This window comes from Rhincodon typus, chromosome 9 (assembly GCF_021869965.1).
Source record: "Rhincodon typus isolate 14 chromosome 9, sRhiTyp1.1, whole genome shotgun sequence".
NCBI lineage: Eukaryota > Metazoa > Chordata > Chondrichthyes > Orectolobiformes > Rhincodontidae > Rhincodon > Rhincodon typus.
Genome location: NC_063340.1, coordinates 30,730,992 through 30,743,193, shown reverse-complemented (window position 1 = coordinate 30,743,193; position 12,202 = coordinate 30,730,992). Strand labels below are relative to the sequence as shown.

Below are 12,202 nucleotides of genomic sequence, written 5' to 3'. Positions count from 1 at the left end.
TTTGTTGACCATAATGGATGTGTCTACTAGATTTCCAGAGGCCATTCCAATTCACAATATGGTTGAATTTAGAATACAGATGGAGAGTGTGAAGATAAAATCCAATACCAGGGTCCTGTGCTTGAACAAGGGGAACTACAATAGAATGAGGGAGGACTTGGCTAAAGTAAACTGAAAAGGGGTAATCTGCCATGGGTGTCTAAAGAAATAAGGGAGGCTATCAAATTGAAAGAGAAGGCATACAAAGTGGCCAAAAACAGCATGAAACTAGAAGATTGGGAAAACTTTAAAGGTCAACAGAAAGCCACAAAAAGAGCTATAAGGAAAAGTAAGATAGAACATGAGAAAAAACCAGCACAGAATATAAAGACAGATAGGAAATGTTTCTATAAATATATAAAACAAAAAAGAGTGGCTAAAGTAAACGTTGGCCCTTTAGAGGATGAGAAGGGGAATTTAGTTATGGGATATGATGAAATGGCTGAGGCATTGAACAGGTATTTTGTATCGGTCTTCACAGTGGAGGACACTAATAACATGCCAGTAATTGACAAAGAGACGAAGGTAGGTGAGGACCTCGAAACAATCATAATTACGGAAGAGGTAGTGTTGGGCAAGCTAATGGAGCTAAGGATTGATAAGTCTCCTGGCCCTGATGGAATGCATCCCAGGGTACTAAAAGAGATGTCAGGAGAAATAGCAGGTGCACTGGCAGTAATTTTCCAAAATTTGCTGGACTCTGGGGCAGTCCCAGCAGATTGGAAAACAGCAAATGTGATGCCACTGTTTAAAAAGGGAAGTAGACAAAAGATGGGGAATTATAGACCGGTTAGCTTAACCTCTGTAGTGGGGAAGATGCTTGAGTCTATTATCAAGGAAGAAATAGCAAGGCATCTTGATAGAACTTGTCCCGTTGGGCAGATGCAGCATGGGTTCATGAAGGGCAGGTCATGCTTGACAAATCTTTTGGAATTCTATGAAGACATTACGAGCGAGGTGGACAATGGGGACCCAGTGGATGTGGTGTACCTAGACTTCCAAAAGGCCTTTGACAAGGTGCCGCACAAGAGGCTACTGCATAAGATAAGGATGCATGGCATTAAGGGTAAAGTATTAGCATGGATAGAGGATTGGTTGACTAACAGGAAGCAAAGAGTGGGGATAAATGTGTGCTATTCTAGCTGGCAGTCAGTGACTAGTGGTATGCCTCCGGGATCGGTGTTGGGACCGCAATTATTTACAATTTATATAGATGATTTGGAGTTGGGGACCACGTGTAGGGTGTCAAAGTTTGCAGATGACACTAAGATGAGTGGCAAAGCAAAGTGTGCAGAGGACTGTGAAACCTTGCAGAGGAACATAGATACATTGAGTGAGTGGGCAAAGGTCTGGCAGATGGAATACAATGTAAATAAATGTGAAGTCATACATTTTGGTAGGAGTAATAGTAAAAAGGATTATTACTTGAATGGTAAAAAGTTGCAGCATGCTGCTATGCAGAGGGACCTGGGTGCCCTTGTGCATGAATCACAGAAGGTAGGTCTGCAGATACAACAAGTAATTAGGAAGGCAAATGGAATTTTGTCCTTCATTGCTAAAGGGATTGAAATAAAAAGCAGAGAGGTTATGTTGCAGCTGTACAAGGTGCTGGTGAGGCCACACCTGGAGTACTGTGTGCAGTTTTGGTCTCCTTACTTGAGAAAGGATGTACTGGCACTGGAGGGGGTGCAAAGGAGGTTCACTAGGTTGATTCCGGAGTTGAGGGGGTTGGCTTATGAGGAGAGACTGAGTAGATTGGGATTATATTCATTGGAATTCAGAAGATTGAGGGGGGATCTTATAGAAACATATAAAATTATGAAGGGAATAGATAAGATAGAAGTAGAGAGGATGTTTCCACTGGCAGGTGAAGCTTGGACAAGAGGGCATAGCCTCAAGATTAGAGGGAGCAGATTTAGGACTGAACTGAGAAGGAATTTCTTCACCCAGAGGGTTGTTAATCTATGGAATTCCTTGCCCAGTGAAGTAGTTGACGCTACTTCAGTAAATGTTTTTAAAAAAAAGGTAGATTTTTTTTGAACAATAAAGGAATTAAGGGATACGGTGAGAACGCGGGTAAGTGGATCTGAGTCCACAAAAGGATCAGCCATGATCTTATTGAATGGTGGAGCAGGCTCGAAGGGCCAGACGGCCTACTCCTGCTCCTGCTCCTAGTTCTTATGTTCTTATATCACGGATAAAAGGATTGTAGAAGAGTTATTCAAAATTTTTACCAGATATGGACTACTCACAGAAATACAATTGGATCAAGGATCAAATTTTACATCAAAGTTATTCAAAGTAGTTATAGATAGCTTAGGAATAAGATAATTCAAATCAATTACATACCATCCCAAATCATAGGGAGCATTAGAACAGTGGCATCAAACTTTAAAGACCATGTTGGGGGCTTATAGTCAAGACTATCCAGAGGATTAGGATAAAGGAAGTCCATTTGTAATTTTTGCAACTAGGCATGGGCCTAGTGAATTAGTTTTTAGACATGAGTTGAGCGAACCACTGAAATTATTTAAGGAGAAATTGGTGAGTCAGAGTTCAGAGACTACATTATTGAACAAATTTTAGAGAAAGATTAAATAGAGTGGGTGAGTTGGCTAGACAGCATTTAAAAGTAGCACAGCATGTGATGAAACAGGAAGCAGACAAGAAATCAAAAATTCATAATTTTGCTAGTAAAGTATTAGCATTACTACCAGTGGTAGGTGAAACTTAAAAAGCCAGGTTTAGCAGCATTCATCAAATCAAAAGGAAATTGAGTGATGAATTATTTGATAAGTACGCCACATAGAGGGAAAACTCACAGTGTGTCATGTGAATAAGCTCAAATGGTATTTTAAGAGGGAAGGAAACCAAAAGGAGAATGTGTTACTGGTTGCAACACAGAGTGAAGAACCACTGAGCCACTGTGTGCAGCACAGTGGCTCACTGGTTAGCACTGCTGCCTCACAGCACCAGGGACCCAGGTTCAATTTCCAACCTCGGTCGACTGTCTGCACGCAGCTTGTACTTTATCCCTGTGTCTATGTGGGTTTCTGCTGGGTGCTCCAATTTCCTCCCACAGTCCAAAGATCTGCAGGTAGGTGGTTTGTCACACTAAGTTATCCACAGTGTTCAGGGGTGAGTAGGTTAAGGTGCATTAGCCATGGGAAATGCATGACTACAGGATAGGATAGGGGGATGGGTCTGGATGGGATGCTCTTCAGAGGGTCAGTGTGGACTTGATGGACCAAATTGCCTGTTTCCACACTGTAGGGATTCTATTCAAATACAGAAGATTCTGAATTTGATTTGACTTGATTGATTTATTGTCATGTGTACCTACGTACAGTGAAAAGCTTTGCTAATGAGCAATACAGGCGGATCATAGGGTGAAAAAGAAACTCAGACAGAGGCATACAGAGCATACACTAGGCGAGATCAACATTAGCAAGACCAGCATTCAATTTGACATTCCTCAACTTAAATTGGACAATGAGAAAGTTCTCAGAAATTGGGAGAAATTGAGTTACCTTCCAGTGGAAAATCAAATGACCTGAAAGAGTTTTTAAAATCACATGGAGAGATATGTGGGAATAGGCTGGGACACCGAACTGATTATGCACGATGTAGATTTAGGAAATGCTGTTCCAATTAAGCAACATCCGTATAGGTATTAAATCTCTAAAATTGGCACAGGTTCAAAAATTGATTGGAAGCATCTCAGAGACAACATAGTCAAAGTGAATTACAGCAAATGAAGCTCATCAATAGTGATGGTGTCAAAACCAGATGGTACCCAGCGATTATGTGTGGATCATCCTCAAGTCAATGCAGTTACAAAATCAGATTCATATCCTATTCTACAATTGGAAGACTATACTGAGAAGGTGGGACAAGCAACTTATATTTCTAAGCTGGACTTACTCAAACAATGCTGGCAAGTACCTTTATCCGAAAGAGCAAAGGGAATCTCAGCTTTCAAGACACTGAATGGACTGTACCAGTTTGAAGTCATGCCATTTGGATGAAGAATGCGCCAGCCACATTTGAAAGACTAACCAGTAAGGTCATTTTGGGATTACCCAATCATGTGGTCTACATGGACGTTCTAGTGATTTTTAGTTACTGTAGGGGTGACCTTTACCTGGCTATGTAAGGTGACTTGTACCTGAACACACTCAGTGGCCCATGCCTGCTTACAGGATGGCAGACAGGTGCTAAGTAAAACTAAGCAGTCTGCTCTCAAAGTGAAATACAATGGTACCTTTGAACAGAACTGCTAGAAGGTCAGTAAAAGAACGCATTATGTTCCCATCCGAGACAGTTCTGATAAAAGGATGCCTTAGGACAGATATATGACCAATTCCAACTTTATTAATGAAAGGATGATTGTCCCAGTAAATGAATAACATCAGGTGCTCGATTAGGTCATTAAGCAACTGCAAGGATAATAGCTAAAGTTATTTCGCAGTAAATAGTCACCTCTTTGAAGCAACCAGCAATATTAAATAGTTTCTAGCTAGGAATGCTCTAATCATAGAAGTTGGTTTCAATACATAACCAGAATATAACACAAGCCTTAAAAACAATTAAGCTTAGATGTGAAAATTAACTAGGCTTAGGAGACGCCTTCTCTTATGCCCTGAACAAGATAGATTGATCTTGCCTATGGAACTCCATAAATAACAAAATACTGACGGTAGAAGTAGTTGTATAATATTACACTTATAATTAACTTTATAACAGAAGATAACCTTATCACAATTAGTTAAAACTGACTGACTTTTTATTTTTATATTATGTAATTGGGACAGTGGGAAAATAAAAGGAGTAACTGAATGTGATAAAAGACAGCACCAAAATACAATTAACAGAATTCGAGCTGTCCTTACAGATAAACAAGCTTGAGAAAGATCGGAAGGAGTATAGCCATTAAACTTTTGGAATGTGAATGAATTGGATGCATAGAAAGATCCCAAGGTCGAGAGATTACTAATGCCATAAGATCACGGGAACCTGGGGCTGTCCATAGAAGTGCCCATCATTGATTGGTGTCCCATAGGATTGGGTGTTTGGATTGGGGGAAGGAGAGGTAATACGTTGCGTTTGATTACTGTGACACATAATGTATAAAATACTGTATTTCTTTGTAAAAGCAGAGAGTGTGTCATTGATCTATCTTCTAAAGCCAGATTTGGGAAGATCCTTTGGCCTTCTCCCTGCATAAACCAGTTTCTGTTTGAATAAATATCTTCTGCTCGTCTGAATCCTGCCTGCCTCCTGAGTCTTTGTCCTAGGTCAAGAAAAATGCTCCAACATATACACATGGAAGGAACATTTGGAGCATCTAGCGGAATCATTCGATCGACTTCAGGAGGCAAGGGTGGTGATAAACCTGGCTAAGAACAAGTTCACAAAAGCCCAAGTCACATTCCTAGGCCATATCATTGGACATGGACAGGTCACGCCATAGGATGTGAAAACAAAGGTTATTGGGGAGTTTCCCATCCCGATGAAGAGGGAAGTACTATGATTCCTGAGCCTGAGTGATTTTTAATGGAAATTCGTACCAAATTTGAGCAGTGTTGTTGCTTCACTGACTGATCTATTGAAGAAGTGCAAAAATTTTCAGTGGATGGAGGAGTGTCAGAAGGCATTTGACAACCTGAAAGCTGTGTTGACCCCTGCTCCTGTGTTAGCAACACCTAATTATGGAAAGCCATTCAAGGTGGCTATTGATGCAAATGAGGTGGGTTCGGTGCTGTACTCTTCCAAGAAGACAGTGAGAGTATAAGAAGACTTATTGGGCATTTCTCTGGAAAATTGAATATTCATCAAAAGAAATATTCCAGCATTGAGAAAGAGACTTTGAGTTTGGTGTTGGCATTGCAGCATTTTAACATTTATTTTGCCAGTAATGCATCTGAAATAACTGTGTATACTGATCATAAATCCTTAACATTTTGAAAAAAATTTAAGGATAAAAATACCAGACTCTTCAGATGGAGTTTATTGTTACAGCCATTCAATTTGAAAATTATACACGTTACAGGATGAGAGAACATAATCACCAAGCGGTGTCACGACTTTGAGATGGAGGTGTTTGGTCACGAAAGAAATATACTGAGATGGACTATAGTATTGAATGTTTGCATTCTCATGTATATATATTGATATATATATAGAGTACTAATGGCATGAGACTAAAGTCTTTGAAAATGAAGCCTTTTTTTTGAAGGAGGGAAATGTGACGCCTTTGAGAGAGATTTGTTCTGTGCTGTTTCTCTTACAGAAAGGTGTTGCAAAAGTGATGTCAGAATGTCTGCTTCAGAATCAGTGGGTAAACAGCTATGAACTCCAAGTCCAAAGATCTCCAGGTTAGGTGAATTGGCCATGCGATATGCAAGGTTTCAAGGATAGGGTAGGGGAGATTGGTCTGGGTGGGATGCTCTTTGGAGGGTTGGTGTGGACTCGATGGGCTGAATGGCCTGCTTACACACTGTGGGGATTCTATAATTCTATGTTTTTTTTATATTAGACAAAAGAAGCATGAGTGGCTGGAATCAGGCTCACACAGACCCAGGGTTTTAGCTTTGCTTTCTGTTGGTGTTTGGACCTGACTGTTGAAGCTGATAGATACAGGCGACATGGTGGCTCAGTGGTTAGCACTGCTGCCTCACAGCACCAGGAACTCAGACTTGATTCCATCCTCAAGTGACTGTCTGCACGTCCCTGTGTCTGCACGGGTTTCTTCCGGGTGCTCCAGTATCCTCCCACAGTCCAAAGATGTGCAGGTTAGGTGGATTGGTCATGCTAAATTGCCCATAGAGTCCATGGCGGTGTAAGTTAGGTGGGTTAACCATGGGAAACGCAGGATTATGGGATGCGGTCTGGGCGAGATGCTCTTCAGAGAGTTGGTGTGGACTCGACAGACTGAATAGGCTGCTTCCACACTGTAGCGATTCTATGATGACACAGCTCTATCTCTGCAGCTGCAAACACTTGAGTTCTCTCTCTGCCACGAGATTGTTTCTTTTGGTATTCCTTTCTCCTGGACAGGAAGGGAGATGGCAAGTAAGGAAAATCTAATGCTTGTTTTCCTTGATACGCAACGACCGTACAGAACTGCTTTAGTACCTATAAATGTAGATAAAGTTTTTTTTAATGAATAAAGTGTATCTTTGTAATTAAAAAACGCTGTTACTATTAAAATCACCATACCCATCCTGAGGGTCACATTGACCATTAACTGAACTGAATCAGCTGTACAAAAGGTTGAATTTGCCTTTGCCAAGGATGTGTTTATGGGATGCTGCTATATTGGAACAGATGATGATTAGTAGTTAAATAACATATTATTTATTAATTATTTCAATAGAGTTAAAGTTATGCAAATTCTTTTTTGTTTGTATTTTAACTACGTTATAAGAAAGTGTGTTTTACTTCAAGTTTAGTCATGGACCAATCGAATCACATCTGGAACACAGCGCCTTACGCTCGCCTTTAAATAAAATAAAATGTTAGGGTCTAGGCTATCTCGTTGATATATTTTAAAAGGGTTGAGTCTGGTTCATAATATTTTGCAAAGAAGGCCTGGAGAAAGATACAGCAATTTTTGTCGAGTTTCTTCCTGAGCAGTTTCATGACTTAGGTCTCTGTGCTGTATGGATTGTTCCCCGGGATGCACACCAAGACAAATATCATCTGCGCCTGGAGGACCATCAACTCAGTGAAAGATGCTCTTTGATCTGCCCAAACCTTGTTGGTCTTCCAGTGTAAAGTGCTGAGATCAACCCAGTGTTGTAGACTGGCACATTCCTCAGTCCACGACTATGTGCTGAGGGATGCACTAAAGCTTGGGGCAGCTGCCGCCAAGGCACAGTGGGAAAAACCTTAAAGACCATCGTCTAAGGTCCTTCTGCCAAAGTATAATGAGGGTCTGTTCAGTTATCAAACCCTCTCTTTGCCCTAATATATGTAAATACTATCCTGCACGTGTAAGAAATGCCTTTGGTTTTTGCAACTGCAGGGAATGTCATCTTCTAATGCTTGTTTTCCTTGATACGTAACGACCGTACAGAACTGCTTTAGTACCTATAAATGTAGATAAAGTTTTTTTTATTAAAATCACCATACCCATCCTGAGGGTCACATTGACCATTAACTGAACTAAATCAACTGTACAAATACTGTGGCTACAAGCACTGATTAGAAGCTAGGAATTTGGCATTGAGTAACTCACCTCCTGAACTCTCCAAGGCATGTCCACTATCTGCAAGGCAAAAGTCAGTAGTGAGATGGAATATTTTCCACTTGCCCGGATGAATGCAGCTCCAACGACACTCCACTCTACACTATTCAGGACAAAGCAGCAGTTGATTGATACCTTACCCACTTCCTTCAACATTCACTCCCTCCACCACTGATGTAGTCATGGCAGAATGTATCATCTATAAGATTCACTGCGGTAACTTACCTTCGACAGCACCTTCTAAACTGCAACCTCTACCATTGAGTAGTGCAAAGACAAAGTAGACGTACTTGAGAACACATCTAGATTCCCTTCAAAACAACACAGGTACCAACCTGATGTGGAATTATAAATGATGTTCATGAGCTGTTGCTGGGTCAAATCCTGGAACTTCCTTCCTAATAACACTGTGGGCATACCTAACTCTCATGGCCTGCAGCAGTACAAGGGCCAGCTTATCACCACCTTCTCCAGGGCAATTAGGGTTGGCCAATAAGCATTGGCAAAACTGCAACAAGATCTAAACAGTATCCTGTCTTGGGGGCTGACATATACCAAGTAACATTCATGCCACATAAACACCAGGCAATGACCATGTCCAATAAGAGACAATCTAACCGACATCTCTTGGCATTCAATGGTGTTACCCTCTTTGAATCTCCCTCTATCAACATCTTTGGGTTTACCATTAACCAGATACTCAACCGGACTGGCCACATAAACACAGTGGCTACAAGAGCAGGTCAAAGGCTAGGAATACTGTGGCAAATAATTCACCTCCTGGCTCTCCAAAGCCTGTCCATCATAAGGCTCAGGTCGGCAGTGTAATGGAATACTTTCCATATGCCTGGAAGAGTACAGCAACAACAACACTCAAAAAGCTTGACAGCATACAGAACAAAGCACCTTGCTTGATATTGTTACATCCACAAACATCCACTTTATCCACTACCGATGTTCAGTTGCTATAGTATCTATTATCTACAAAACATACTACAGAAATTTGTCAAAGATCCTTATCAAAGATTCACCAAAGTATCTTCCAAAAAAAATGACCACTTCCATGGGGTACATGGGAACCAAGTTTCCCTCCAAGCCATTCCTTCACTGTTACTGGGTCAAATGCTGGAATTCCCTCCCTAATGGCATTATGGGCCAACCACATTGCACATGGACTGCAGCAAAAGAAGGCAGCTCACCATCACCTTCTCCAGGGCAAGTAGGGATGGGCAATAAATACTGGCTAACTAGCAACACCCATGTCCCACAAGCTTGTAAATTAAAACTAGGACATCAACATGCATATCTGATGAATGGACAAAATATTGCCTTAAGGGTCCTCATGTCCACAACTGTACATCAACACCTAATCCAGCAACAAAAATGCTAATGAAGTGGCTGAATTTTAAAAAAGCACTGAAACACAGCTTTTTCTGGTATTCAACAAGTATTCCCATTCCCAAAACATTTAATGCTGGGTCCAGAGGTTCAAAACCTAGTTCAAAGTTGTCATGCCTCACTGGGTTAGCACATTGGAAATGTAGCACTATTATTCCCTGAGTACCCACAAAAGTTAAAGATTTTAACAAGTGCTGTATGCAAAATTCCCATTTAGCTGATCTTCAGACTCAGATTAAGATAAACATTGTCCAAGTTTCTGTACTCAAAAACTACCATTTGTTACAAATAACAACTATGAACTGTTGGCATGTAACTGTACTTGCTAAAATTGTAATCCCCTTATAAACTCCCCCAGTTACACACAGAGATAAAAAGAAATACTGTAACAGACACAGGAAATACTGGGAATGCAATTCAGTGATCTCTGTTTACAGGGTATGTTGAGATGGTTCTTGTGCTGATCAGAATACTGCTTCTCAGTCTCCCATCTCCAGGGATGTTTTCACTGGTTTGCAGGAGGCACAAGTACTAGTTCACATTAATAAAACATCTCTTACATGTAAATTAAAAGTCATAGCTGACAGCAATTACAGGTGGGGTTTTTTTTTCAGGCTTAAAGTGGCTCTTACTGCAGAGAACAAGGAGGGACAGCTCCTGAGATGGTGAAGATCTGAAAGATTCTCTGCATCCTCTGCACAGCCTCAAGCTGTTCAGCCAGCTGAGAGCCAATCACATAGTTGTTGGCTGGCATTGTCTTTGATAACTGGACCACAGAGCAATCAGCTTCATGTTGTCAACCAAAGCTCCATTTAGACATAGCTGTTGTTCTGGAGCTAGTTTGCACTATACTGACAAAACCAGCAGCTGTGTAAACAGTGTTTACAATGAGTGTCAGATCACTTGCTTTCAAAACCTGTAACAATCCTACAGCAAACCTTGGTTTTAAAACAGTTCTTTTCTCAAACAAAAACAGAAATTACTGGCGAAGCTCAGCAGGTCTGGCAGCATCTGTGAGACAAAGCAAGTCAATGTTTCTGTTCCAGTGACCCTTCTTCAGAACTCAGTTCTTTTCTCCTTTCAGTCCACAATTAAAAATAAAACAAAAAGATACTGGCCTTTACAAAGTACTGAAGCAGCAAATTATATTTTAATAAGACTTGATCTTTACATTTTCCTTGGTCCGAATTTACAATGTCAAACTTTCCAGACTCATTCACCCCTCTAAAGGCATATACTGAAAATACACAAGAACTGAAAGCCTGGCAATATTCCTTACTTGCCAAGGCTTTAGCAGTTTTCGGAGATATACATCCGTTTGGAACCGTTTATGTCTCCCAACCAGAACCGATTCACCATTTCGTAAATAATTCATAATCCCCGCCATTTTCCAGCTCCAGCTGTAAGAGCCACAACTGAGTCATGAAACATATCTTCCAACATGTATCAAAATACAGTGGGAGAATCGCTTATCCCCAACCCCTCATCGCCAACACACAATCTGCGGAGAGAAAGGAGGCTTTTGGCTGGGTTAAGGATGAATGTTGCCTGACCTTTCACGCCTGTCACTGCAGACTTCCTTGTTTGGAATCTCTGTGCTTAATTATATGCAACCTAGCTGTTCTCGTCGCCATTGGTTGCAGCAGGAGGCAAGATTTGACAGGTGTAGGCTTACTTGCTGTGAAATTTTCCATTTGCTCTGAACCTATATTTCAATCAATTTATCCTACAACAAATAACCTGTACGTGATGCAAAGTGGAAATTACAGCAATTTCTTTGCCATTTCTACGATACGTTAACGTCAAATGCAGTTCATTATTACCTATCTTTAAAAGGATTAAATATTAGTAGGTAGACTTAAAGATAAATATCTCACCGGCAAACGTTTTCTTTCAACAGCCAATACTGATTTGCAGTACATCAACAATTACTGCATTCGAGAAAACAATTTTGTTTTAAAGTGCAAATAAAAGCCATAACTATATAACGTAAGTGCTAATTAAAAAACAAACATTACTCACCTATAATATCGATTATCTTTGTCGGGAATCAGATCATCTTTTAAATCCATATAAACTCCTCTAACCCTTTTGCAGAAATATTTCAGTTCTGTATACAGAAGATTTTCAAACGAAGGATCTGAATCCATGGATTGTTGGTGTTCCCCAGTGCCGGCTGACTCCTTGCAGGGTTGGATATCGTCGGAAACAGTGCGGAATCATTAGAACCCACCTTTATTTGCCTTTATAATGCAAGTAAATATCGTTTCAATATACGTGATGAAATAAATCAGCTGCCCCTTTGTTCGGGAGTGATGACGATTAGTCAATAAGATACACCGAACCATATGTCAGGAGGATACTGGCTACAAACTAGTAAGAGCGAGGTCTATATAGTCACTGGACATGTTAACCCTCTCCGTCCATGTCCATACCTCAATATCAACATGTCCAAAAGTTGCCACAATATGTATGTAATGAAGGGATTGTATGTTTAAGGTAATGGGATGCTGA

General features: G+C 40.6%; 1 protein-coding gene across 1 annotated transcript in view; it reads right to left on the bottom strand.

Moving 5' to 3' along the window:
• The window catches only part of tmem181 (transmembrane protein 181), a 175,776-nt gene extending 163,920 nt beyond the window's left edge, over nt 1-11,856 (bottom strand). Inside the window, exon 1 of the mRNA XM_048601241.1 lies at nt 11,711-11,856. Coding sequence (XP_048457198.1) covers nt 11,711-11,838 — 128 coding nt within the window. The 5' untranslated portion in view covers nt 11,839-11,856. The remainder of the gene's footprint in view (nt 1-11,710) is intronic.
• Nucleotides 11,857-12,202: the final 346 nt, after the last annotated feature.